This window comes from Aspergillus ibericus (assembly GCF_003184845.1).
Source record: "Aspergillus ibericus CBS 121593 unplaced genomic scaffold BO80scaffold_37, whole genome shotgun sequence".
Lineage (NCBI taxonomy): Eukaryota > Fungi > Ascomycota > Eurotiomycetes > Eurotiales > Aspergillaceae > Aspergillus > Aspergillus ibericus.
In genome coordinates, this window is record NW_020292135.1 from 167404 (window position 1) to 193485 (window position 26082).

The 26082-nt window shown below is 52.8% G+C and overlaps 10 protein-coding genes across 10 annotated transcripts; 6 read left to right on the top strand and 4 right to left on the bottom strand.

Moving 5' to 3' along the window:
* The first annotated feature begins 111 nt into the window (after positions 1 to 111).
* Positions 112 to 1302, top strand: BO80DRAFT_412942 (putative Rho-like small GTPase). The gene is made up of 4 exons (XM_025718036.1): positions 112 to 337; positions 481 to 724; positions 784 to 903; positions 993 to 1302. The coding sequence occupies exons 1-4, from the start codon at positions 249 to 251 to the stop codon at positions 1152 to 1154; spliced, it is 615 nt and encodes a 204-aa protein (XP_025572571.1). The 5' UTR covers positions 112 to 248; the 3' UTR covers positions 1155 to 1302.
* Positions 1303 to 1703: 401 nt separating this feature from the next.
* Positions 1704 to 2966, bottom strand: rps0 (40S ribosomal protein uS2). The gene is made up of 2 exons (XM_025722828.1): positions 2732 to 2966; positions 1704 to 2657 (listed from the first exon to the last, which is right to left on the bottom strand). The coding sequence occupies exons 1-2, from the start codon at positions 2899 to 2901 to the stop codon at positions 1931 to 1933; spliced, it is 897 nt and encodes a 298-aa protein (XP_025572572.1). The 5' UTR covers positions 2902 to 2966; the 3' UTR covers positions 1704 to 1930.
* Positions 2967 to 3176: 210 nt separating this feature from the next.
* On the top strand, positions 3177 to 4401 carry BO80DRAFT_467146 (mitochondrial 37S ribosomal protein uS15m). The gene is made up of 2 exons (XM_025722829.1): positions 3177 to 3296; positions 3370 to 4401. Exons 1-2 carry the CDS (start codon positions 3251 to 3253, stop codon positions 4221 to 4223), a joined length of 900 nt encoding a protein of 299 aa, XP_025572573.1. The 5' UTR covers positions 3177 to 3250; the 3' UTR covers positions 4224 to 4401.
* Positions 4402 to 5325: 924 nt separating this feature from the next.
* BO80DRAFT_457529 (uncharacterized protein) lies at positions 5326 to 8777 on the top strand (the record flags this gene model as incomplete). Its single annotated transcript, XM_025722234.1, has 6 exons — positions 5326 to 5998; positions 6038 to 6642; positions 6694 to 7243; positions 7298 to 7585; positions 7622 to 8186; positions 8249 to 8777. 6 exons carry the CDS (start codon positions 5326 to 5328, stop codon positions 8775 to 8777), a joined length of 3210 nt encoding a protein of 1069 aa, XP_025572574.1.
* A 997-nt stretch (positions 8778 to 9774) lies between these two features.
* On the bottom strand, positions 9775 to 12144 carry spb4 (ATP-dependent RNA helicase SPB4). The gene is made up of 3 exons (XM_025718037.1): positions 11582 to 12144; positions 11009 to 11521; positions 9775 to 10953 (listed from the first exon to the last, which is right to left on the bottom strand). The coding sequence occupies exons 1-3, from the start codon at positions 11869 to 11871 to the stop codon at positions 9843 to 9845; spliced, it is 1914 nt and encodes a 637-aa protein (XP_025572575.1). The 5' UTR covers positions 11872 to 12144; the 3' UTR covers positions 9775 to 9842.
* BO80DRAFT_164898 (diacylglycerol/polyprenol kinase family protein) lies at positions 12092 to 13736 on the top strand. The gene has a single exon (XM_025713895.1). The coding sequence runs from the start codon at positions 12503 to 12505 to the stop codon at positions 13664 to 13666; it is 1164 nt and encodes a 387-aa protein (XP_025572576.1). The 5' UTR covers positions 12092 to 12502; the 3' UTR covers positions 13667 to 13736.
* Positions 13737 to 15141: 1405 nt separating this feature from the next.
* On the bottom strand, positions 15142 to 17127 carry BO80DRAFT_495709 (crossover junction endodeoxyribonuclease). Its single transcript, XM_025723963.1, has 3 exons — positions 17040 to 17127; positions 15286 to 16919; positions 15142 to 15223 (listed from the first exon to the last, which is right to left on the bottom strand). Exons 1-3 carry the CDS (start codon positions 17051 to 17053, stop codon positions 15207 to 15209), a joined length of 1665 nt encoding a protein of 554 aa, XP_025572577.1. The 5' UTR covers positions 17054 to 17127; the 3' UTR covers positions 15142 to 15206.
* A 142-nt stretch (positions 17128 to 17269) lies between these two features.
* BO80DRAFT_427547 (putative actin-related protein RO7) lies at positions 17270 to 19449 on the top strand. Its single transcript, XM_025720034.1, has one exon. The coding sequence runs from the start codon at positions 17503 to 17505 to the stop codon at positions 19225 to 19227; it is 1725 nt and encodes a 574-aa protein (XP_025572578.1). The 5' UTR covers positions 17270 to 17502; the 3' UTR covers positions 19228 to 19449.
* On the bottom strand, positions 19450 to 21260 carry BO80DRAFT_164972 (aldose epimerase family protein). Its single transcript, XM_025713897.1, has 2 exons — positions 21212 to 21260; positions 19450 to 21157 (listed from the first exon to the last, which is right to left on the bottom strand). The coding sequence occupies exon 2, from the start codon at positions 21031 to 21033 to the stop codon at positions 19672 to 19674; it is 1362 nt and encodes a 453-aa protein (XP_025572579.1). The 5' UTR covers positions 21034 to 21157; positions 21212 to 21260; the 3' UTR covers positions 19450 to 19671.
* Positions 21261 to 21896: 636 nt separating this feature from the next.
* Positions 21897 to 25901, top strand: BO80DRAFT_164951 (putative AT DNA binding protein). Its single transcript, XM_025713896.1, has one exon. The coding sequence runs from the start codon at positions 22170 to 22172 to the stop codon at positions 25722 to 25724; it is 3555 nt and encodes a 1184-aa protein (XP_025572580.1). The 5' UTR covers positions 21897 to 22169; the 3' UTR covers positions 25725 to 25901.
* The last annotated feature ends 181 nt before the right edge of the window (positions 25902 to 26082 follow it).

Genomic DNA, 26082 nt, shown 5'->3' on the forward strand with positions numbered 1-26082 from the left:
TGGCCTTCATTCGTCAATCAAGAGAAATGGAAATTTCAATTGGAGAGCCCATGGATGCGGTTCGAGATCCGCCTATATATCCGGCACGTTTTCAAACACCTCGTCTTATTCTGTGGATCACCTAGCACTACGGAATAGTAGCGCAGCCTTCGTCTAGGCGCATAGTTACAATCGATGTGACTTCAACACGGCGTACAAGCGATCCTTTTATGATATATACTTCATATTGCGCCGGATAACCACGTCCAATGGCGGATAACGACCGCCCGCAGGATGAACAAACCGTGACCATCCTGCTCCTCGGAGACCCAGGGTGTGGGAAATCGACGTTTCTCTCGTAAGTGCAGCAGTGCAGCCGCTTTCCTAAAATTCATATACCCAGGTCCTCGCCGAAAGAGCCTCGACCATCCCCGACCTGCCAACTTATCTAGGGCTGCGCCTGGCTCACTCTTATAGTACCAATTGCTAACAACCGCCCAGGAGCCTGAAAACCAACCTTCGTAGGCCCCAAGGACAAAGATTTAGTCCTTCAAATTTCCAAGAAGGTCTTCTACGGGACAGTGACCAGCCGTTCCTCTACGATATTCGCTTCTCAAAGAAGTCGTTCACCATCGAGGCGTACGACACAGCAAGTCCTAATCAACATTGGTCTACCTTGCAGCCGGATGTCGTTCTTCTAGCGTTTGATGTCTCGAATAGAGAAACGCTAGACGGTCTTCGAGCAGTAAGTTAACAGTGGCCTTCCTTATATGGCAGAGACTGGAGACTGACAGTGCTCTTTAGTGGCGAAATGACATAACTAGATATTTCCAATACGGACAGGGAGAGCGCATTCCCATTATGATGATTGGGTTGAAGAGAGACCTTAGGGTGGAATGCGAGGGCATTATTTATCCTCAAGAAGTGAGTAGATGATCTTGTACCAATAGCAGTCGGGGTAGATCGTTCAGTTCTATTCGCGCTATATGTCAGATTGGAATTAACGAATCTAGTCGTACCGGATTGCACAGGAGCTCCGTTGTGATCGATATGCGGAGTGCTCTGCTGTCACTGGGGAACTGCTTGCGGAGACGTTCGAAGATATTGCCCGGCTCGCAGGAATGACGACCACTGCTGCTGGAGGCCAGACAGCTGGAGCTTGTGTCATTCTTTGATGCTTTGGATACCTTATTTGATGTCGTGACTGGGTTGATCAGGTTCATTGGTCTAAACTCTGCGTCCCGGATATTGCCCCATGGGGTCGTTCCACATATAAACCGGCAATTGTAGTGTTCAAGTTTCAATAGGATATAGATAGTGCGGAGTAGAATGATTCAAAGCACTGCTGCTACCACAGGTGGCCTAAGAGTTACTCCTACTCCAGATCTACGGTCGACTACTAGAGACCACACTTTACATGGAGAACAATGGTAGCTAGCATCACTTTTCAATTACGGCTATGATAAACATACAGGGAGAAACCAAGGTAACGATTAAGTCCACCTTGTGAAATTGACAGCACAGGGCTTTCCCCCAGAAGCTCACCGAGGCAAGAGAGCAACTGGATATCTTTCCCTCATAAGCGCCAGTCAATCATTGACAATGCAATTCCTCCTTGATGCACCATAAGCGAAACGTAGAAATGGACTGCGGAAGGAGACTTCGCTGTAGCATACCACGAAAGAAGAAGTAGGAGAATGATGTTTTGAAGTAGTGAAGCTCCCGTTGATTCTTTTCCTCTTTTTTCTTCTTTGTCTTTTTGAGATAAATGCTGAAACAGAGACTAGGATAGACACGACAAGGGATTCTTTTCTTTGCAGGGAAACGCCGGGCGGCATTTCCTTGTTGATCGAGGAGTCCTCGTCACCCTCAACCAATCGCCATTGTTTCGTGGAAAGAAAATAATCATGATGCCCTCTCAACGGCCATCCTCATCACCGAGTTCAGACGTTTACCACTTGCCCTCGGCGGGCTGGGTCTCAGCCCAGCTCTCACCAGCAGGAGCGGCAGAGCTGGCAGCCCAGTCGGCACCGTCAGCCTCCCAGCTGGTAGCACCAGCAGCGCTAGCAGCAGCGAAAGCAGTGCCAGGAACACCAGCACCGGCACCCTGGACATCCCAGTTCTCACCAGCGAAGCCAGACTCGATGGCAGCAGGGCCGACCTCCTCAGTGGAGGCAACCTTGGCCTCCTCGGCGATCTCCTTGTTCTCCTCGGCCTCAGGGTCGCGGTAGAAGTAGAGGTCGACAACGACGTCCCAGTCAACCTCACGGGAAGCGAGGGTACCACGGAGACGGAGGACCTCACGGGCAAGGAGCCACCAGACGAGACCGATGGCGTGGCGACCCTTGTTGTTGGTGGGGATGGCAACGTCAACGAAGTCGGTGGGGGAGTCAGTGTCGCAAAGAGCGATGACGGGGATGTTGACGTAGCTGGCCTCCTTGATGGCCTGGGCGTCGGTGCGAGGGTCGGTGACGATGATCAGGCGGGGCTCCTTGAAAGAGCGGGTGATGTAGTTGGTGAAGTTACCGGGGGTGAAACGACCAGCAATGGCGGTGGCACCGGTGTGGGAGGCGAACTTCAGGACAGCACGCTGGCCGTAGGGACGAGCGGAGATGACACAGATATCGGCCGGGTTGTCAATGGCGGCGATGATACGGGCAGCCAAGAGGATCTTCTCCCTGTAAATTCGCGCGCGCGCGTTAGATCGCCGTCCTAGATGAGTAACGTGCAAGCTATTGCCTGATATACATACCAGGTCTTGCCAATGTTGATGACATTGACACCATCGGGGCGAGTCTTCCAGAGGTAAGGCTCCATGTGAGACTGGAGGTTCTTGGATCCGAGGTGGCATTGAGCGGCAAGGAGCATCTCAATGTCCTGGGAGGTGGGGTTGAAGATCGGGGGGAGCTGAGAGGGGGCCATGGTGGGCGATTGATATTGCAGAGGATATCGAATTGAGGATATCAATCGTCTGGCACTTGTCGCGGTGGTGGTGACGAGGAGGAGACGAACGCGAAGCTGAACTTTTGACGCCGCGCTGAGATGGTCGATGAATTTCGCTTGCCCTTTGTGAATTTTAGGGCTAGGGTTAGCCAAGAAGAGCCTCCGTTCCGCCCGGGATATCACGTGTTATGCCAGCTCCAGATACAGACTAGCGTGGTTCTCGGCCTTCGAGATTTCGGAGACTTCACAGCCAGCGGCCTTGGATGCGAAGACGCTCGGAAGTGTCATTCGTTAGTCATTGGAATCTGTCTATCCTGGGCCTGCGACCATGCCTCCCCGCATTTTGTTACAGCCTTCTCTGAGGGCCATCACTGGTATGTCCTATTGTCTGCTGCAGCTCCTCCTCCGTCTTCAACCGAGTAATTGACCGGGTTTTTGTTATACTAGGTCCTTCATCCGTCCAGCTCCCCTTTGCCGCATTGTCATTGAACCCGACAAAAACTTCCGTGAGAGCCGGATCTACCGAGACCCGGGAACGCAGGAGACATGACCCTTTCTTAATGGCGCAGTCGCGCCAGCGCAAGGCAGCCAATATCTCCCGTCAGAAAGCCCTCACCAAGGAGCGCGAAGGGTCTGTTGGAAGCCCTCTTGATACGCAGCCAACGCCCTTCATCCAGGAAATTAGAAAGACGCAATCCACTTTGCAGGATAAAGACCTCAATTACTTTGTTACGCCGGATGGTCTCCAAGACGCGATGGAATACTCGAAGAACCTGACATCGCCCCTCCGGAGCCAGGATCGCGACACTGCTGACCCTCAGCTTGAGAAGGAAGCAGCTGAGAGACACCTTCAAGAACATCGAAATGCACAGGAAGCCATCCTTCGAATTGTCAGTGTTGCCAACGGTAACACTCAGGACCACATGCGGCTGCACATTCAAAAATGCATTGAGACCTTTGGCCGTCACAACACCGACAGGGTACTGCCTTCGAAGCCGACTGGCGTGCCGCACAAGTCAGCAACTGTTCACCTAGAGAAGACACCCCGTGTTGGTCCGGATACTGGCTCTCCGGAAGTCCAGGTGGCCATTCTCACGGCAAAGATCATGAACCTGTCTAGGCACCTCACGACGACCAAGAAGGATAGGCACAACAAGCGCAATCTGCGTATACTTGTTCACAAGAGACAGAAGTTGCTTCGATACCTTCGAAAGAAGGAGAGGGGTGGCCCTAGGTGGCAGAATCTGATGGAGACACTGGGTCTTTCGGAGGCTGCTTGGAAGGGGGAAATCTCCATGTAAATCCGCTTGTTGGCGCTTGTATTCTATATTTCTTATTCTGTATTTCCTCCGTTCAAGCTTAATATTGGCGTGTAACCTTACATCATTCGAACCTCTCTCGTAACAAAGGGCAGTGGCCAATTCGCATTTCATCTGATCCTGTCAGACCTGTGTCTTGGGGAGATTTGCAGCACACAAGTGTGGATTTGGCAAACAATTTGTATCAAATCTAAGCCTCCTTCCCAAGTATCGTATGAATCAGCTACTGTATGCTCCCACTTCCTGTTCTAGATTCCACTGTCAATTGTAAATCGTGATACTTGTTGATCAAGTGCCGGGGGTGTTGCTAGGGGCGGCAAGAGCGTTCATTGGGTGAGACACCCACCGCCTGGTGTTCTGCCGAGACGTCACCCCCCCGAGTCGCAAATTTCCCGCGCAAAAGTTCCCCCAAACTTCACCATCAAAGACCCTCAACCTTGCTCAGCGAGATAAGTGAATACCGTCTACTGCCTTCGGGCGCTGTCCAGACGCGTCATAATCCGCTTCCCCAGCAACATCAAAACATCTCATTCATGGTAAGCTAGTGTTTATACCTCCATTTCCTCCGCCCGCTTTCTTCCTTTTTCTCCCACACCTCATCCCTCTGTATCATCGGATATCGCACTTGCACTACCCACCGCTACTCACTGTTGCTATCTGCCTTTGTTGCACGGTCAAGCTTTCTACATTCCCCTCGTGCAGTAAGGATTGACTTTCGCCTCAACTCAGATCAATCATCCTGTCTCACGTCACCGCGTCCTTTGGTATTCTAAATCGCGTTTTATTCCATAGCGTGGCGACCTCTCTTCTCTCAAACTACCTTCTTCAGGAACCCACGATTGTCTTGAGGCTCTAGAATTTTAAGGACTGGAACTGTATTCTCTGCCATCCTCGCGCCTCATAAATAATCTCCGCATCGCGTTCCTTCTCTAAAGCTCCGTCCTTTATCACCTCAGCACACCCTCCAGCCTAAGACTCGATCTCTGGGCGGCTTGAGTTATCTCAGAGATCGGAATAGTCGCCGGTATTGTTCTGTACCAGCTCGCGCTAAAAGCCTATCTATCGTTCAAACCGCACAGCCAAGATGCGTACTCGTTCACAACAAGCATCGCCTGGTGGCTTCCTGTCACTTGATGATGACCGCGCCCCCCGCCGGACCAGGTCTGCAAGAAGCAACGCACAGCAGGATACTGCAACATCAACGCAACCTGCAGCCCGCGCGAAGCCTCAACGTACCACCAAAAAGACTGCTGCCACCACGAAGAAGACCACAGCTAAGGCTCAGACGCGGAAAACTACCACTACCAAACGCGCGACGCGCCAGTCAGCACGAAAGGCCGATAAAACCACGTCTGATGAAGATTCCCACCCTACCCATAACGATGAAGATATAACCACGAGCATATCGACCGCCCAGAAGACAACTCCCGAGAAGAAACCCGAGACCAACGAGTCCGAAGTCAAGTCAAAGCCTACATTATCTGAAAACGACGACAACAATAGTGAGTTTAATCTATGCGTTGTTCCCATGTCCCCCGTACCCACGGACCCATCTGCCCCCAAGGACCCCAAGGACCCCAACAACCACGACACCCTGGACTCCCAGGGAACCAGGGCTGCCTCGTGGCTGCAAGATTTTATCGACGCTCTGAGCGTCTGCTCGCCTCCTACAGAGAGGTCGAGGACGCCATCTTTGGCGTCAGAGTCCGAGGCAGTCCTGGCACCGCGTACCGCGCAGGAGTCGGGCGCAACCCACAGTGAGACTTTGAAATCCACCAATCAGATTACCAGCAAAGTCTCTGCCCCGACTCCTGCTGCGGAGGACCGCACCTTCGAGCAACCTGCGGAACCAACCGTGGTGGAGCCAATGGAAGAAACTGTCTCAACATCTTCCGAGCAGTCTAATACTGCCTCATTGGCTTCCGCTGCGGGCTCCGGAGGAGTGACAGTCGTGGAGGACGGGGAGGTAGGCGCGCTGATTACAGCCCTCGCCGGATTGTCTCTGGACGATCTTGCGCCTCCCTCGTCCGATGAAGCGACCGTCAATCTGATGGAGTCGACTACCGCGTCGATTGGAGACCCTGTTGAGCCTTCCCACATCGCTCCCCGAAGCGCCCCCGCTTCTCCCGCTTCTCGACAACAGTGGGTTCGGGAGTGGGCTCAACAGGTCCCTTCCACGGGCTACATTCATCCCATCACGGGACAACTCGTGGGAGGGCCGTCGGCGTCGGTTGAGTTGGCGGGAGAGTCCGCTTCCAATAGCGGCTCCCCGAACCGTCAGGATGGGGTTCGGGACTACTACCTGCGGAAGCGGCAGCGTGAGGTTCAAGTTATGTCCCCGCTGCAAGAAGATCAAGAATCGCAGAGTAGTCCCGGCCCCGGCTCAGGTGTCCCCAGCGTGGTGGTTTCCCTGGGGAGTCCGGGAAACCGGCCATCAACGGCATGCAGACAGAAGCTGACCGACAAACCAGGAACCAGAAAGCGCGCCCGCTCGGAATCCAGCGACGAAGAAAACAACACACCGCAAACCCCTGCCGCCAACAAGCGGCGAAATCTTGGAGTTCCCGGAAGCACACCATATAGACCCGCATCTCGCCCCCGCGCCCTGACTGCGAACATCACCCCGTACTCTGAGAGACGACGAAGACGCGCCGTCGAAAAGGATGGCCGTATCCACTCAACTGCTATTCGCGTATCTCAACTGCTCGCTCAGCAAGAGGCCGACCGGCGCCGCCAGGCAGCAGAGTCTTCTGCCCCTCTGAGCCCATTCCCGGGGCTGCCGCAGACCGACTTCGAATTTACAGTCGATAAGGCCCATAATCTTAGTCAGAGCCAAGAGCAAGAACACAACTTACCGGGGCAGCCTTCTACACTCCAGCAACCGGTCACTCCGGAGCGCACTAGAGGTTGGAACATCCGTGGCCTGCTTAACTCTGTGCCCCGCAGGTTTTCCAGAATCATACCCTCTTTTGGGAGGAGCCCCGAACGAACCCAAGAGTCCGGTATGTTATTCCTTGTACTCTGCCGATCCCAATCGCTTCATTAATTAGAATTAGTCCCTTTCCAACCGTCTTCTGAACGTGTGAATCGAACGCAAACCCCCGAGTCCTACTCGGATGTTTCTCAGAACCAAGCGCAACCTAACCGCGGTTCAAGCGAGGAGCCTCCCCAAAAGCGCGCTCGCAGGTCTTGGTCTCTCTTTCCGCAACCTTTCGACAGGTCCCTCTATCTTGCAGATCTTCCCAAAAAGGAATCGACTACTCCGTCTTCTACTCTAGTATCTCGGCCTGTTGATAAGCCATCAACGGAAGAATCGAAGACTCAAGAGTCAATCGCATCAGATGGTCAGGCTGCAGCTCGGACACGCGAACATGTTCAAGACAGCGAAGCAGAACAATCAAAGGAAAAGAAGCGCAAGCGGTCTCCGTCGCCTGACGTGATCCCTAACCCTCCCGGATGCAGCTATGGATTGGACTTGGATTATTTCTGCTATAGCTCTGAAAGCGATGAGGAACAGGAACTTCCGCAGCCACGAACTGAACAAAAGAAGCCTGATCATTCGGCCAAGGCGGCAGTCCGCAGTGCCCTACGCTCTGAGCGGCCATCATCGAAGAAAGTCCGTTTCGATGCAAGCCCAGAAAATACGCCGTCCAAACTCAGACTACGTGCCCGTGCAACCGACCCTTATCATGGCAGGCACTTCATTGGAATGGGCAATGACTCGGACGCCGCTGCTCCAGATTCTCCTACCCCCGCTTCTCATGTCTCTGACGAATCTCCAACGCGTTCCGGCTTCGTTCCGAATCGCCAGGGTACATTCCAACTAGACTACGATGCTTTCTCAGACGACTCGGAATCGAGCGGATCCCCTTCAGCAGCAAATGTCCCTGCACCTAGTTCTGTACCTAGCTCACCGAATGTCGCTCACGCTGGTGTTCCTGAAAGGTATGATACCTATGCTCTCATGTTGATAAAGGCAAGCACAGCTAACCGGTTCTCATTTCCAGTGTGCAATCCCCAGATGTCCGCCTGACCCCGCGTCAAACGGCTGCGGCGCCATCTACTCCAGCGAAGATTGACGAAGAAGCACTTGCCAGAGCTCGCTCACAGGCTGAGAAATACAAACCCAAGACTCCTAGTGGCCTTCGTACTGCAAGCCGATACTCGAGTCCTTTGACTGCTACACCTGACACGGTATCTGCATCTGTGCCCGTGGCCACACCAACACCTGCATCGGCGGATGAGCCCGTACCCGAGCCTGAGCAGCCTCCTACTGAAGATTTTGGAGACGATGAATTTGCTCGCGAGGCACAGTGGCTTTTTGAGAACTGCCCATCCGGAGACCTTAGCGACCTAGTGTGGCCTCAGCCCGTAACTTATGAAGAGCAAGGCTTTAGTCCCGAGGCGGTTAACCTTGTGAATGAGATGTGGGACCCCGCGATGGTTGATTATGCTTATGCCAACATCTGGACACCTGGTCTGGAGGCATTCAAGCGTGACTTGGAATTAGGCGTGTCCGAGGCGACACAGGCATAGACTGCGATTGTCTTTCCCGCCCTTCTATTATCGACATGATCTATCTTCTGCTTAAGCTATACGAGCCTAAGCCTGCAACATTGACTAAGGATCACTTCCGGCCTTGCGTGGCCTCTAGCTGGTGTTTCTGCAGAGCATGGTGTGTCATGCATGGAAGTCGCGTTGTTTGTATGAATAGTATTTTAGCGGCTGATCAGTGGATTGCATTTACATTTAAATCCGATCATTTTCATAAACACAACGCCCTCTTGAGTCTTGACTCAGGGAAACGCAGCTACCAAGCAACCTGTAAAAACAAGCAACTAGTAGCGTCTAAGCCTCTATTCCCTTCCAAGCTACCTTGCTACCATCCTCATCCCAAGCAGCAGTGAAAACGGCACCAGCGGCACAAAAAGGAAGTGACAGCACAAACATCCCCAGTCAACGTAACTATCCACATTCAAACCCCACTAGAGTTAACTACCACGATCCTAGTACTACCATAAGCCCACAACTGTTCTGAATATGCATCTTCCGACCAAATTCAAGCTGCCCAGGTCCCGTCTCTCAGCGAAACTCATCCCACTGGCACTGATTCAGACTTCTCACCAACGCGCCATTACCCTTGGTCTTAGTCAAAGATACCGCTTGGTCTTTGTAGCCTTCTATTGGCGATGAGCGAAGAGTCACGGCCTTTTGGTGTCCTTGTGGTATCATTAATTTTGCAGAGGTCTAGTCTCAATAGGGCATTGCTTTCCAAGCAGGTGTTGGGGTAATCTGGGATTGGAATTGAATGCATGGTAGTGATGGTGGTGGTCTAGGGGTGCAGATGACGATTATTTCGCTGTCGTCTTTTATGTCACTGGGTTTGTGTATAGTGTTCGTCCGTTACCTTCCTGCGCAGATGGCGAAGTGTGGTAAGGGTCGATTACATGATCAGGGGATGTGTTTGCCGGTGCTGGCTGGGATAGAGCATGTGGATGTAGTGATGAAGATGGTAGAAGAAAGGATATAGACTGCAGGAATCTATGGATACATAAATGGTATCAGTAATGAGACAACTATACATGCCAACCGGTATATCAATCAGTCGAAACCCTCGAATTCCTCCTCGTCATCCCCTCCCTTGTCTTTGGCTACACGTTTGGCCTGTCTCTCCTGTTCGTTCTTTGCCCGGATCTGCTCGATCATCTTCTCTGTCTCCATCACCTTCTGGCGCTCTTCTTCCGTCATCTTCTCCCACTTGTCCTTTTGTTGACGGACATGCTTGGCTTCTCTGCGCTTCTGCTTCTTGTTCCGGTTATCGAGGTTCCTGCTCCACGCGACGCTCTCGACGGCCCGCTTCTTGCCCGTGAATTGTTCATCTACAACGCCGTTCTCGGCACTCTCCTGGATCTGTTCCTGCCGGCGTTTCTCCCGTTGCTTATCCTTGTATGTGTAGTTCTCCCAGTCTAACTTCACGCCAAGGGTGCGATCGCCTTCGAAATTTCTCAACTCCGGCATCTTTGGAAGTTTTAGGAGGCCCCACGCATTGCCTAGGCCTTCCCAGTCCAGATCTGCGGCGCGGAATATACTGCTCGCTTGGTGCTTGCTGTAGCTTCTGAACCAGCTGACAAAAGCCTTCTGCCCGCGATCGTGTAATGCACGGTCCGCAAGTACGGCTTTGCGAGCCGTCTCCGTAGCCGCAGCGGCGTCTGCATCTGTTATGGTGATAGCGTGGGGGTACGGTCCCACTGGGGTCTTGCGAACTTCTAGGAAGGAAACGTAGTCTTCCTCTCGTCCTTGGTGGAGAAGGACGACACTCAGTCCCTTACGACCAGCTCGTCCTGCACGGCCGCATCTGTGAATGAAACTCTTCGGGTCGGAGGGAGGGTCGATTTGTATTACGAGGTCGACGGAGGGGATATCTAGTCCACGAGAAGCGACGTCGGTAGTCAGGAGAATGGCAGGAGTATGAGAGTTGACGAAGCGGTTGAAGTTCTTTTCGCGAACATTTGCTTGGTGTTTGCCATGCAGGGGTATCAACTGGAAATCATCGCCTAGAATCAAGGGAAGGATCGCAGAGAGGTAATCCACGCCCGAGCAGGTCGACACGAAGAAGATAGTTTTTTGAGGGGTTGGCTCAACCGAGTAGAGGATGTGCTTAATAGCGGGGAATTTGTGGGTTGGCGGAACGGCGAGGTATGTCATCTGCAAGCTATTTCAACAGTCAGCAAAATGAAGCTTCAATGATGTGAAGCAGAGAAACAGACCTAGCGGGTGTACGCTTATCCTGGACACCTGCAGTGCCCTTTACTTTAACCATAACCTTGACCGGATTGCGCAGACCAACCCGGACAATCTGATCCACAGCTTCACTGACACTGGCACTGAATAATCCTGTCCGTCGTTGCTTGGGTAGGCGGCGCAGGATATTCTGCAGGGTATCCTTGAACCCAAGGTCCAGAAGCCTGTCTGCCTCATCCATGACTAGCATTTCGAAAGACGACTGAGGGCAGTGAACATGGGGCGAGGAGAGCAATTCAAGCAGCCGTCCCGGTGTTGACACCAGCAGATTCGGGGATCGCTTGAGGAAGGTACTCAAGTCCTCTGCTGGTGAGGTCGAACCGCCGAGAAGGAGCTGCGGGACAACCTTAAGGGTGGAGGAGGGGAATTTCTGACGAGGTACATCGTCGTCTTCGTCGGCGGGGGCGATGGCGGAGGCAGATGGAGGATGGAATGCGAGCAAGGAGGTTAAAACGTTGTAGATCTGTGATGCAAGCTCTCTTAATGGCAACAGTCAGCGCTGTAGCCGCGAACTGTTTCCGTAGCAAGGAATTACCTACCTCGTCGGAGAAATGATAATGGCGCCGACATGATGTTTCTTGAGCGGCTCTTCCAGGCGTAAAAGCTTTTCGACAACCGGGATCAAGAAAGACAGAGTCTTTCCGCTTCCTGTAACAGCCTCAACGACAACATCCTTATGCGCCATGAACAGAGGAATGGCTGAGGCCTGGACGGGAGTCATCCGGGTGAACCCCATCGAGGAAACGGCATCCAGCACCCATTCCGACAGAGCGGGCTTTACTGCGTCCCAGGCTCGGGCAGACGTGCCAGCCGGCGGTTTGGGAGCCATTGCCGGTATAGGAGTATTGTGCAGTTCTCCGGCGTCACAGCCTGGGTCCGAATCAATACCAACTGGAAGAATGAAACCTGCGCAGTCCCGCCGTGGAGTCGATCTCTTTTTTTTCCCGTCAATTTTTCCTTATCAGAAACGCGGCGATTAGATACCGGAGGCGGTGAGCGCATTCTGCAGCAACACACGTGATGGTCCGCGGATTCGGCGGAAGGAAATCAAGTCAGCTGAAAGTTCAGCCCATCGTCAACAAGCATCAAACATTCTTCGATTCACCCGATCTCTCGCCGTCGGAGCTCAAAATAGGTGCGCGATCACGCATCAACCGCTCTAGCTCTACAATCTGCGATCCTTGGTGGCTATGTCAATCCTCTGCTAAACGTGGCGCGTCATGCGTGGCGGTGTTTCTGCCTGGTACTACGATCATTATAGAGCCTTACAGCCATAATCTACCTTATATTGTCAGGAAGGTCTGCCATCGCAATCTTTGCCCAAGATTCCGTCGTTCAACGTGTTCGGCCTACCCATACTCGGCGCCTGTACTTATAACCCCACTCTTATCTTCCCGCGACCGCCATCCGGGCTCATCCAAGTCCCGGCCCTTCCACCTTTCTCCATACCAACAGTCGACATGCCTTCTGATCCAGATGCCATACCTGAGACTCCTCGAGTCACCTCTCCTTCTCCCGTGCCATCGGAGGGGAGGTCAAGCTTAGGAGATTACTCGGGACCTATAACACGCTCCGCGGCGCGACGTCAACGGCTGGGGGAGGTGACGGAGGAAGCAGATGGCAATTCGAAATCGGAATCGAAGCGCTCACGGGCGCGATCTCGCAGCCCAAGTACTCCGGCTGAATCCGCAAGGCGCCGTAACAGAAAATCAAACCCGAAGCTACCGGCTGGCAAGCCCAAGGCACCGACGAACGGCCATGCAGCATCCAACGGATACCTATCACCACTCGCGAAGCCCGGCGGCGGCTGGCCCGACATCTCTCGATCCCCCTCTCCTCTCGGTCTCATACCTCTTCACAGCCGTTATCGCACCTTCATTCATCGTCATGAGATCCCGCGCAAACTCCTCCATGTGTCGATCGGCTTCCTAACCCTCAACCTGTATAGTCGCGGCATCCAACCCCTCCAGATCACGCCATGGCTCTTCGGAGCTCTCGTACCAATTGCCGCCATAGATGTCATTCGTCATCGACCAGAATTCCAGAAAGTCAACGAGCTGTATATCCGCTGTGTTGGTGCTCTCATGCGTGAAACGGAGGTTTCTGGTTACAACGGCGTTATCTGGTATCTGGTGGGCACATATACAGTGCTGCGCTTCCTTCCCAAGGACGTCGGGGTCATGAGTGTGTTACTCCTCAGTTGGTGTGATACGGCCGCTTCTACATTTGGACGTCTCTACGGCCGTTACACATTCCAGCTGCGGAAGGGCAAGAGCTTCGCCGGGACACTGGGAGCCTGGTTCGTTGGCGTTTTGACCGCCGCCGCATTCTGGGGCTACTTCGTACCCTATATCGGAACCTTCTCCAATGACCCCGAAGGATCATTCATGTTCACCGGCCGTCTCAATCTTCTTCCGGATCCGGTCAGGAACCTGATCGGCTGGACTTCAGACTCCTCCAGCTCTGTCATCTCAGGCCCATTGGCCCTCGGGGTCATGAGCGTCGTCTCAGGCTTAGTGGCTGCTGGAAGTGAGTTCGTGGACATCCTTGGCATGGACGACAACCTCACTATTCCGATCTTGAGCGGTATCGGTCTGTGGGGTTTCCTCAAAGTTTTCGGTTGAAGTAGCGGCGGTGCATCCATCCCCCTCGACATGGTTACATGTATATGTCCGACCCCTTTTGATTATTACCACCCGCGCTGTATCCTGACTGTTTGCTGTGAGAGGGACAGCAGAGTTGGAACGCGCTGCAGGGCTCGCCTATCATTCCTTTGACTCATCTCTTTTTACACTGTTAACCCTGTTTATTCCTTCCTCCTTATACAGATACACCCCCACTACCCAATGGCAGCACCACCGCTCTTCCTCACCTTGATTTTTCTCTCGACCCTCTGGTTTGCACAAGTGTCCATGAAGAACGGCACTGGAAATAATCATCTTCGCCCGCGGAAGGACTTTGTTTAATGATTAGATAGATATCCTGGGTTGGCGTGGCTTTGGCGCTTGCAAATCTACCCCCCATAGGCTGTTCAAATAATTCGTTTATACGAGTGTAAGGGACTTTTGCGACTACCCCATGACGTGATATGATATGATTAACTTCGATATATATCATGATGTGTATGCCAGCGCAAGGCATGTTTTACTTTAGATCCCCATTTATCATCTCCAACGCCCCTGTAATGCATAGCAAGAAGTCGGACATGGGAAAGACAAGAAAGCCCAGCAGCGAATGTTGGAAAGAGGCCAATGCACAATGCGTTCCATGTTCATTCAAGTCAAGTCCAATATGCTCACACGGGGAATTCGCTTCTTTTTGCTGCGGCTCTTCGAACCGTTAACCGTATCATTAGATTCTGTCGATTTGCCCGCGTCGCGGCTGGTTTCTGCTGGTGCCTCTGTCGTCCAAAATCCGTCTTGTACAATGACGGATTCAACATGCGACGCTGGCGTTGCAGAGTTGTCTGATGCCTTGGAACTCATATTCTTCTTGGGCTTCTGTTCCTTGGTCTCACCGGTTCGGCCCTTGAGGTTCTCGCGACTTTGAAGCTTTTTGGTGTATGTAGCATCGGTTTTCCCCTTCGGCTTTGAAGCAAAACCACCCTCTTCCATAGTCGGTAAGGGATGAATATTCTGTATATCAGACCTAGTAGGGTTGGGCTTGATATTATCCGTTTTCTTCTGATGCGATATTCGTCGAGGTCTCGGCCGAGATTCTTCCAGATCTATGGTCTCTTTGGATGGCTTAAGGGGTTTCGTGTCATCCAGCGCTATTGAGGAGATTGCCTGGCCCAGTTTTTCAACCTCAGAAGAGGGACTTTGTTGACGCTTGTGTCGCCGAGGCCTCGTCACATCGTGGCAGGTTGAATGGTTGGAAGGTAACGAAGGATGTTCATCCTTTTTCTCACTTGTCACAGTCCGCTTTTGCTTACATCGAACTTTTCCCGGACCGGAAGGGGATGACGGGGAGGCGGGAAAGACCTTTGCAGTTGGCAACTCAAATATGTCCAAATCAGAGTCATCTGAGAAAGCCGACCTGCGCCTGCCTGTGGCACGAGCTCGGTCGAGCCCGGACTGCCCTTTTGCATCTGCTCGTGGTGATACGTGACATAACGTAGAAAATCGGTCGACTAAATCATCGAAGCTCGGATGATTATCGTCGTCAGTCAATGGTTGCTGCTGGCTAAGTATGTTAGACGTGGGTGACTTCTTCGAATAGTTGGGAGAATCTGGAGACTGACGGGAACTCGACAGGCTGGGCTTCGAGGGTGATTTAGCCGCGACTGCTGCCTCCAAAAGCGCTGCGCTCTTGTAACTGGAAATTCCAGTGCGCTCCTTGGTGAGAGTCCCATACTTCAAAATGCTGCCTCGCTTCATTCCCGGATCTATAGGCCCCTTTTTCCTAGGACCTGTTTTCCGAGCGGTGGGCTTCTTCGGTGCCGCCTTCTCAGCTTGCTCTCTTTTCCAGTTTTCCACGACGTCTGGAATTCCTATTATGGCCAAGGTTTCAAAGACCCAGACCTTTTTGGAAGTATAGGGGTCATAACGCTTTGCGACACGTTTCTTGACTGGAATCTGAGGCACTGACACCCCCTCATTCTCTAGCTCTTCTTCTTCGTCACCAGAGATCGTGGATTCTTGAGAAGGAAGCGGAGGATTTGGCTCATCAGCAAGTATATCTAAGCCAACAACGTCGACAGGAACAATGTCAAGCTGGAACTCTGTCAACCCGTCGGTACTATAGCTCGATCGGCTTTTGTAGATTTTCTGCAACATTGGAACGTTACTGTTGGATAATCTGGAAACGTTCTGAGCAAAGGCCGATGCTTGTCTTCCAAGACGTAGTCGGTAGGAGAGAAGTGGTTCTGAAAGTAACTTGGTCACTTTCCTCGCTCCAGAGCGGTAGTTCCATTCAAAGGTGTCGGCAGCAAACCTCCTCAGTTCCACAACATCGATGTCTTTGTCCCAGGCATCCACTAGGCGTTGTTGAATGGCTCCTAAATCGCCTGCTGCTGACACCACAGGCTGTGCATAGTATGACAGAATTGTCCTATCTGGAAATGTGTCCGGAATTCGGACAGCTTTATGTTTGGTCTGAAAGTAGCCACTCTCGTTTTCTTCAAGCTCATACTGGAGTCTTTCTCTCCATTCACTCAGCTTTGCATCGAGGTCGTCGCAGTCCGAGTCAATAATCTCAAGAAGGTCGGCTCCAAAACCCGCTTTTGCGATCTCTCCGGCTAACTTGCTACCGCATTTAGGGACTCCTGACGGCAAGTAGTCACCACCACTCAGCATGGCAAACAGGATCATGCCTGCACGATCAAGCATCACACTCGATGGTTCTCCGGCGCTGTCCATGCGGTAACAGGTAACATGCGTCGCAGCCGCTTTATTAGTGCCGCTTTCTTTTGAGAACCCCATCACAGCAAAGGTTGATCCGAACATCAGAGTGTCAACGTCGTTGCTCATGACCGCATCAACAATTCCTGCCCTTTGCAATCTTGCACACTCTGCTTCTGCTTCTCCTGGCGCCTCGTGACGAGGGAACCTGAAGAGATCCACTAGAATCTTGGAAAGTCGAATAATGGGAGCACTTCCATAACTGCGCCCCGACACAGCTTTGCCTCTCTTGAAAGGCGGCTTATTCTTGCCATCATACACAAAAAGAGGATGGATTGGAAGTGCCAAGATCTTCAGTAACCTGTAGAACAAGGTGCGTAGTTCTGGGTTCCTCCCACCTCGGCCGGCCTGCACTTGAAAGAGCCATATTGAAATATCCACCGCAATGCGGATAGGCCTTTCGGTGTGTTGTAGATGCGTTACGGCCAATCTAGACAAAGAAATGCGTTCTCCAGCGCCAATCGCGTGGATAAGTCTTTGTCATATTAGCTGGGGGCTTACTCAAACTGGCGATGTTTGCACACTGCAGAGGATCGAATATATTTCCTTCCCATGTGTTCCACCAGCCAACACCATACTGGAGTGTTAGACTTACCCCGGGATCCCCATTCGGATAGCCTCCTTGAACTCCAAAAATCCAAGTCCAAGGTACCAACAAAGGCAAATTGCACCGCAACCCAAGGCTTCTGGGGGTGAATGGCAGGGAGCGATTGTTGTTTTGTTGACGTCGGCGACTGGGCGACGCGGCCCGATGTAGATCCGCCCGCCCGAGCCTCCTCCGCGGCTTCCTTTTCGCGCTCGACTCGACAAGGACTGGAGTTGAGGGTACAATCGCCAATTGTTGATCGCCCCAATACGGGTGTCCTTTCCTCCAGTGAGCCCTGATCGGCAGAGGGTATGATCTGAATTTCCGTAACACAGACGCCTCTGTCGAGAGGAAGTATGATCCGCGCGGGGTCCACGAAGCATTCTATCCACTACCTCCGAATGTTCCCCGCGCTTTTGCTTGAATAGCCACCACAGCTATTGCTCCAGCGACTCACCTCAATAACGAAGAGATGACAAGTACTTCCTCCACCACCACTTTTGACGATAGGCGTCCCATCTCCATGAGCTTCCGTCATAGCCAGTCCGGGAGACCATCCTCGCCCCATACGCCTCAACACCACCTCCGATCCAATAATTCTTCCTTCGCAAGCACCTCCTCCGCAAGCACGTCATTTCGAGGAGAGGAAGATGCTATCATATTCGAGTTTGGCTCCAGATGGCTTCGAGCTGGATTTGAGGGCGAAAGTACTCCAATGTGCGTGGTCGGATGTGGTCCAGAGGAATCGAGGAGAGTCGGCGACTACAGAGGCTGGTTGAAAAGCAACAATGAAACGGATATATCACACTCACGGCTAGTCAAAGCGGAGGAATGGACCGGCGCATACGAACTCTGGAATATGAACCTACGCGACCTGGATTTGGCTCTCGTTGACGACAAGATCGAGCGCATGTTTCGAGAGACCTATAATAAGTACCTGTTGACAGATGCGGGAACATCACGACTGGTTTTGGTCCTTCCATCTATTATGCCGCATCCTCTACTATCGTCACTTTTGTCGACCCTTTTTAGCCGTTGGCGGTTCCCAAGTATCACACTTTTGACGAGTGCTCCCATGGCCGTGACTGCAGCTGGGCTGCGTTCAGCTTTGGTAGTGGACATTGGATGGGCGGAAACAATTATAAGCGGAGTCTACGAATACAGAGAGATGACTGTCAGGCGCAGTACACGGGCTATGAAGTCGCTGCTCCAGGAAACAGGTCGGCTCCTCACACGTCTCTCAAATGGCAGCGAGGCCTCGCAGTCAGCGGATGAAATCTCCGTCAAGTTTGAGCTCTGCGAAGAAGTTGCTAGTCGGTTCTTATGGTGTAGGTCCAAGGCGGTCCCTCAGGGCTCTACGGGGATATCGGAGCAACAGCCGGCCGAATCTCATGAGGACGAAGTTAAGACGACCGATCAACCCGCGGTTTCACTTGCAGAAGAAACAGTGTCGCTTCCCTGTCCATCAGGTTCCGGTACCACCTATATCGATATCCCCTTCTCGAAACTCGCGGAACCAGTGGACAAGGTTCTTTTTGCGGAGGGCTTAGCAGAATGCGAGTTGGACGATGAGGAAAAGCCGCTGCCGTTGTTGGTGTACAATACCCTTCTTAGCTTGCCGCCCGATGTCCGTGGCACGTGTATGTCGCGCATCGTTTTCATTGGAGGAGGCTCCAATATCCCCGGTATCCGACGACGCATCCTCAGAGACGTGGCGTCCCTGGTTGAGAAGTATGGCTGGTCACCTGTCCGTGGCAAGGTGATTGAACAGCAACGACAGAAGCTCCAGAGCCTAAGACTCTCTCAGCCACAACCGCTCCCGGTCACGAAGCAGGGAGATACAGACGATTCCCCCGACTCTGGCACTGAAAAATCCACCTCGGAACCACAAGCAGACGATGAAGAAGTCGATCCAGTTGAGCAGAAGATTCGCCGTAACAACAAGGACAAGGATGCTAAGCCGCCGGTGCAAGGTGTCCTGCGTGAAGTCGAATCCCTCGGTCCATGGGCAGGAGCCAGCCTTCTTACGAGTCTCAAGATCCGAGGCTTAGTCGAGATTGAGCGGGAGAAGTACCTTCAACATGGCCTTGCAGGGGCTACCCGCGATTGGGAGGTGCACGGGCATGCTCCTGATAGACGCTCGGGGCTACGGACGGGAGGCGACCGGTCTAGCTGGACTTTAGCTGGCTGGGGATGATTCTATGCTAGAATGGTCTCCGCTCCATCTATCGTATCCCCCACGTGTCCACCCCACCGCACGTGCGATCTATTTAAATATGCACTGGAATTTGAGAGGCCCCATCGCTCCCTACACTAGTGCAGACGGCACCCTGAAATACCCTCTGATTTTGTTCTCCCTGAGATTGTCGAAGCAGTTAGCAGTAGATACGATACCCGTTAGAATCTTGCAGCAGATCATTTTAGATGTCTTTCATCAGATTTTCTCAAACACGTTTAGCGTAGAAGTCTATACGTCTCATGCCAGACCAGACATACGGCGTATTGGATTATGTACACGACCACGGATTTACAGGAGGTGATCTAGGTAAAGAACGGAGAACCAAGGGCTCAGACTTCCACCCTAAGATTAAGAGTATTGAACGGAGATCAGACAAGTTTCCGAACAAGCCGCGCTTACCACTCAAACGGTGCCGAATTGGTAAGTCGCCCAATTAACGGCAGGGCCTGTTTCAGGAGAGTAGATCTGGTCGGGCAGCTGACCCCATTGGGGGTTGTTGATGCCGTCGATCCAACCCTCAGTTTCAATAACGATACAGCCATACTTGTTGACGTACTCGGCGCCATCGACACCCTCGGCCTCGTTGCGCTTGATTTGGGACTGCTTGACGGGGATGGTGCCGTTCTGGCTATTGCAAGAGTAGATTTGGAGTGCTTGCTGGTTCGTTGCAACGTCTAGGCTGATTCCGGTGGTGCTGGAGTTCATGTGGATGATGGGGACTATGGAGTTGCGAGCAGCATATTGAGGGGGTCGGTCAACGATGAAGCAGGTATCGTAACCGGTGCAGTCGGTTCCGCATAGGCCATCTGTTTCCTTGATATCCTGACCCACAAGTTTGCCGTTGGTGAAGTCGGGGGCGCCGTTGTAGACGTCGACGTCTAAGATGGTGCCATTGGGGATCAGGATACCGTTGGTACCAACGATCCGCTTGGAGAGAGGCAGCTGCAGCCAAGTATCCTCGAGAACATTCTCATCTTTGAAGGCATTCAGGTTCCAGTAAATGTGATTGGCAAGCATGATTGGGGTCGTCTCAGTCAAGGCAAGAGAGACGAGCTTGGTAGTCAGCTGAGGGAGACCTTGGGGATTTTCAGTTGTGACTTCCGTCTGGACGCTGAAGGTAGCATGGGTGATGACATCTCCGGGAAAGTCCTCGAATGCACGATCAACCAAGGTGAAGGTAATGGAGGAATTGGTGTATGCGCTGACTGTCCAATTGCGCTGGTCATAGCCCACGGTACCTCCGTGGAGTGTATCTTCGCCACCATTCTCGTTTTCTGGCACATGGTACACGTCTGGACCAATTGAGAAAGTACCGTTCTTGATCCGGTTGGCGTACCGGCCGACGACTGCACCGAAGTAGGTATGATTGGTTTCAGTGTCTTTGAGATACTGCTTGGGGTCATCATAGCCCACGACAACATCTTGTAAATTGCCGTTACGGTCAGGGACAAGTAGGGACGTCAAGCGTGCACCGTATGGGATGAACTTGGCGGTGATGTTTTCCGCGCTAATGGTGTAGAGCTGGAAAGGGTCTCCTGTCGACTTCGCTGCTGCGGCAGCTTGCGACAGCGCTGGCAACCCGTAGAGGGCTGCGGACAGATAGCCTTTGAGGTGCATTCTGATGCCTAGGAGGAAGGTGATGATGAGAAAGAAGCAGCAGTACGCAAACAGGACGCGAGGTGTGATCCGGACAGGGCAGAGCAAGGAGCGGCAGCAGCCGAGAAGCTGGGGAAATCCCTGGCCGGGTCTGGCGGAGCGTCCCATAGTATTTATTTACTGCGAAATATTTGGTATTTTTTTTTTTTTACCTCATTATGGCGCGCCTGACCAGCGGGCGGGGGAACCAATACGCAGGGACCGAGAAGCTGGGGTAAAATGCAGCTAATTCCTTGGTCAATGTTTAGCTCATTAAACAAATATCCGAGCGAAGGCGTCATCTCACCCAAGGGGTGGGCTAAGGTAAACGTGGCAGGGGCCCGATGCCAGGACGCATGGGTAACTGCGCCGGCGTAGCTACTATCAGTAAACTAAGCTCTGGGACTGGGCGAATCGAGTACGGAGTATGGTGGAAGAAGTTGGTCCGCGTCTGACCACAGTCTGACCGCAGGTCGAAGAGATCGGATAAAGTCAAAGAATTGGGCCGAAGGACTAGGATCAACCGGTTTCTATCCCAACCCGGGAGGCGTGGTGGAACGACCTTGTTGAGCAGCGTTCTCCTGAGCCAGTGCCACAGTAGCGGAGATGAAGCCACGGAAAGGATTCAGAGCCACAGGAATGGAGCTAGTCCGGCCTGGGCAAGTCCCGGCGGGGGAAGGCTGGATGTTGCGGGGAAAGGCAACCGGCCTGTCGATCATCTTGGTTGTTCTCTCCTAGGTACGATGGCCACCCGGGGAGGACTGGAAGGTCACTCGGGCACGGGGTCGGGCATCATGAGCAGAGCCAGGGTGAAAGTACTACCACTGACCACCAGGGATAACGGTGGCGTGAGGTATGCGCACTAGTACTCCGTGCTATGTATGAAGTGAAGTGGTCTGGGTCCCGACTGATCCATCCCCACTGCCATTTGGGTCTCTCTGCCTTCCCGCATACCCCGGCAGGAACAACTCATCGGCCGGATCACCTAAGCATCTCCCCCTGCCGGGCGCTCGGCCTGCCTGATCGGGAGACTTGTTTATGTTATGCGGCGATTTTGTCGGATTTCCCCACGATTGAGAATCTGTCTTGGATAATTGAAGTTTTGTCTGAATTTACTGCCCTGAGGTGAGACGAAAAGAACTATTTTTGGGACTAAAAGATGAAGCTCTCCGACTCGCAAAGCTGTTGAAGTCCGTCCCTATGATACGCGACGGGGGGTCAAACGTCACCCCTCACATGCGCCGCATCGTCGTTTCCAGATCGAAATGTCCTCCCGCAGTCCCAGCTCCTCTCCGGACATTCTTGGACCACCTGGCGACGCCGAATATCTGATCTCTTCACCGTTTGTCCCCTTCTCCGGTCGCCAAAGCTTCATGTCGCCGGCGAACTTCCGCCTCCTCCAAAGCCCGCGGACGGCGAAGAGCAAAAGGCGGTCGCGTGTTAGTTTTAGTCCTTCAAAAAAGGCCCACTCCATCAAGTTTAACGATGTTGTCCTTCCTGCCTCCCCGACGATGAAACTGAACGGCCAGCAAAGTGGAATGTCACCGGATACCGTTCAGCCTGATGGAAACGTCAGCCCGTGGAGGATTCGCGTGACACTCGAAGCGACACAAGACGAAAATACAAACCAAGGGAGTCCCGTGCGGAAACGTTTAAAACCCTCGACGACAACGATGAAAATACCCCTCAAGGATGATACAGAACAGACCCCACGCAAACGCAGAGGGCGCCCGAGGAAGTCGGACACATTGGTGCAGGATGCGACTCCGCGCCCAGGTAGCCCAGGCCACACCCCGGGCCCTGGAGGGACAGGGCAGAAGAGAAAACGAGGACGACCAAGGAAAAGTCAACCAGATTTACCTCTGGCTGAACAACCCGTGGATTATCAAGAGAATGAACCGGAAGCTCCCATCGTGGAGCCTGAGCGGAGCTGGAGTCCTTTGAACCTTGCAGCAGATATGGGATCTGACGATGATATTCCGGGCGATCAAGGGCTTGATTTTGGCAACACTTCCGCACATGACGACCGGATGGCACATCCTGATTTGGCCGATCGAAACTCTCCTCGGGTGACATTTGAACCAACATTTGACACCCCAAACGTTGAGAATGTGGACCAAGGTTTTACAGAGAATGACGAGTACAATCTAAACTCAACCCCGTCCAAAATGCCCTCTCCGATTCGGGATAGCCAGATCATCTCCCCAACAAACACTCTGCACGCCGGCCGCACTCCGAAAGCACCGCGGATTTACCCCACACCGACCTCGTCATCAGTGGCTGAAGAAGAGAAGACGGAGCAGGCTCAGAGAACACATGCAACTCACACTAGGAATCGCCGTGAAAGCGGGCTTTACCCCACGATTGATCCGACTGAAGAGCACAGAGAGTTTGACTCCATAATGGAAAGTGAAGGGTTTAGCATGGTTTCGTTGGATACATTACCATCAGCGAAACAACATGAGCTCAAGAAATCTAGCCACCAGCAAGCAGCCAAGAGCGCACTTAAGCCTTTCATAGAGCGAGAATCGAATGGCGTGTTGAAGCGAAGAGCTTCGGCTATCAACCAGAGTCACGAAGAGCATACCTCCAACCGAAAAGCACAGCTGGACTCTAGGTCAAGGGACCAGTCACCGGCTCAGCTTCCCCCTCAGTCCGGTGGCGCTGATAGCTATCTGCACCATCCTTCATCAGAAAGCAGGCTAAGATCTGCCAGAAAGGTATCTGGATTATCGGCCACTGCGCTGCAGTCGACTTCCGCTCGACAAGAACGAGGGCCGTTGGCTAGACTTGTCCGGATAGTCCGTGCAGGCTTTGCTCTCGAGGGGCCTCTTAGAAAGTCAGAGGAAGAGCACATTTCGCGCCAGTCAGGTTCAAGAGTAGCAGACTCGTCAGATTCCATGTTGGATGCGTCTAGGAAACGACTGGAGCTTCTTTTTGGTGACTTCGCCCCAGAAATACAAAAGGAGCTACGGGCAGGCTTGGCATTTGGGCAGGAACTTGCAAAGAGACGGAGACAGAGCGATATGGAAAGGCGCATACAGACTGGGGTAGGAGAAGTAACTGCTAGAAAAATACCCGGGAAAAACAGGGAAGCAAGTGGATCCAGGTCACCACAGCGAACGGTGGGTGAGGCAACCCACTATGATACCCCGGGTACGTTTATGAGACGGCGGATGGAAGAGTGGCAGCGGGAGAGGGAGGCTATCAGTCGAGAGATCCAGATGGCGAATTCTAGCCAGGTCATCGTCCTTGACAGCGACGATCACGATCAATCGAACATCCAAGGTGACAGGTATGAAGACGATGACGAGCGCGAATATGAGCGAGAATCCATCCCTGATGGGGGCGCGCACGTAGAAGCCGAACATTTGGACGACGACGAGGAGGAGGAGGAGGAGGAGGAGGAGGAGGATGATGATGATGGATACGAAGACATCTGGCAGCAAGAAGCCCATAGTCAAGGCCACCACTCAGATCACTCGTCGCTGCTTGAAGCCGACAACACTGATATGCACCCCGGGCAGGATGAGTCTAGCCCATGGAGGAGTGGCTGGACCCCTGCTCGAAATCAGAACGGCAAGATAATTTCGCCGGCTCATTGGACAACCGAGCAAGAACAAGTGCCGTTTTTGGGCCGGTCAAGAGTCAAACAGCTACAGGAGCAAGAAGTTGACCTGACATCTCTGTACCGCGCTCAGGACACACCGAAGCGCAACCACTACTATTATGGGAAAAGCAGTCCTTTGAACAGCACAATACGAGGCTCTGTACGCCATTCATCAGTATCTCCGGTACAGGAGGAGGTCTATGAGCATGTGTCTGACCAGGATGGACAGTCGGTGGACTATGTGGAATCGAGCCCTCACCGGGACTCCGACGAGGAGACGTTTCAGATTGACCCGACGACTAGATTGGAACTTGCCAGACAGCGCCATGAGCCTGACATGGACGATGATGAAGTCGGGAGTGAGTTTGATGCCGCTGTAGCCGAGAGACAGCCCGCTCCAGAGGCAGGTGACATCACCCCCGAGAATCCACGGCATGCCAGCCCTAATGATCAAGCATCATCCTGGTTCCAGAGGATCACCAATTTCACGCCGGGGTGGCTCCGAGCACCGACTTCTGAACAACAAGGGCCCCCAAGTGAAAAGTCTTCGGGCGACGAGAAAGTTGTTGAACCGCCCACCGTTGAGCCAACGCATGATAGTGGTGATCATGGTGATGAAATCAACTGGGTGGATTTGGATGAGACCCCACGACCGCACCAATTTGGGGAGCCAGAGGATGAGCGACAGAGTTTCTCTAGTCCCGAGTCTTTCCAAGTGGTCGGCGATGTGCAGGCTTCATTGGACGAAGGAGAAGAAGAGAGAGAAGGGAAAGCGGAGGCACAGACGCCGAGAGACCAATCACCGTTTTCTGCTTCCGTGTACTTTTCGAACGACCACTATCGCTTGCTGCATCATCTCTATCGCTCGGCAAAGCTATATCCTGAGCGCTTCCCTTACCACCCGGCTCCTGGTCGCTCCGATATGATCGGCGACTGGATCTGGACCTCGGATGGAGTCTATGGAGTCCCGGTCACAGAGCTTCAATTTGCGATCATTGACAGATTTGCACAGCAGTTGTCCCAAGCCGATATGAAGGCAGGCGGAACGGGTCAGATCAGTTGGACAGAGGCTGACGTGCACAGACGATTGATCAGTATCATTATTGGTGAACAGATCAGACAAGAACGGAAGCAGCAGCTCCACGAGGATCGTTTGAGAGCCGAGAATTCGCGAAACAGGGACGCAGCCTACGAGACGTGGCGCATATGACTTCTCAAACCTGCACGTCGCTTGGCCTCTGCCGCCTGAACTCGTTTTTCCGAAACACAGTCTTTGCTGGCGCATAGACCAGCACACGTTGTAACGACTTCTATTCTTGTTTTTCTATGGGTACATTTTATTTCCGGGTCTTTACGGGTGGCGAACCAACGGATTGGATCTTGGTGGTGGGCATTGGGTGGCAGGTTCACTTCCCCGTTTTGGCCGCATGTTCTGGTATAGCATCTATTTTGTCTCTGTAATATTCCCCCTTTGTTTCTTTTGCTTTGGATTCTCCGCCTGTGATTGGATCTCGTCAAGTCAGCTGCCAAAGGATTTTTTTACTCGTTTATATTCGGGAAGGAAATGC

Excerpts from the sequence above, each read along its gene's own strand:
- BO80DRAFT_412942 (XM_025718036.1), top strand. The coding sequence starts at position 249 with ATGGCGGATAACGACCGCCCGCAGGATGAACAAACCGTGACCATCCTG. Across the intron at positions 725-783 it reads CGCTAGACGGTCTTCGAGCA|TGGCGAAATGACATAACTAG; the intron begins GTAAGTTAACAG and ends AGTGCTCTTTAG. Across the intron at positions 904-992 it reads GCATTATTTATCCTCAAGAA|TCGTACCGGATTGCACAGGA; the intron begins GTGAGTAGATGA and ends TAACGAATCTAG.
- rps0 (XM_025722828.1), bottom strand. The coding sequence starts at position 2,901 with ATGGCCCCCTCTCAGCTCCCCCCGATCTTCAACCCCACCTCCCAGGAC. Across the intron at positions 2,658-2,731 it reads ATCAACATTGGCAAGACCTG|GGAGAAGATCCTCTTGGCTG; the intron begins GTATGTATATCA and ends GCGAATTTACAG.
- BO80DRAFT_467146 (XM_025722829.1), top strand. The coding sequence starts at position 3,251 with ATGCCTCCCCGCATTTTGTTACAGCCTTCTCTGAGGGCCATCACTG. Across the intron at positions 3,297-3,369 it reads TTCTCTGAGGGCCATCACTG|GTCCTTCATCCGTCCAGCTC; the intron begins GTATGTCCTATT and ends TTGTTATACTAG.
- spb4 (XM_025718037.1), bottom strand. The coding sequence starts at position 11,871 with ATGGCTCCCAAACCGCCGGCTGGCACGTCTGCCCGAGCCTGGGACGCA. Across the intron at positions 11,522-11,581 it reads ATTATCATTTCTCCGACGAG|AGAGCTTGCATCACAGATCT; the intron begins GTAGGTAATTCC and ends GTTGCCATTAAG. Across the intron at positions 10,954-11,008 it reads GATAAGCGTACACCCGCTAG|CTTGCAGATGACATACCTCG; the intron begins GTCTGTTTCTCT and ends CTGTTGAAATAG.
- BO80DRAFT_164898 (XM_025713895.1), top strand. The coding sequence starts at position 12,503 with ATGCCTTCTGATCCAGATGCCATACCTGAGACTCCTCGAGTCACCTCT.
- BO80DRAFT_427547 (XM_025720034.1), top strand. The coding sequence starts at position 17,503 with ATGACAAGTACTTCCTCCACCACCACTTTTGACGATAGGCGTCCCATC.
- BO80DRAFT_164972 (XM_025713897.1), bottom strand. The coding sequence starts at position 21,033 with ATGGGACGCTCCGCCAGACCCGGCCAGGGATTTCCCCAGCTTCTCGGC.
- BO80DRAFT_164951 (XM_025713896.1), top strand. The coding sequence starts at position 22,170 with ATGTCCTCCCGCAGTCCCAGCTCCTCTCCGGACATTCTTGGACCACCT.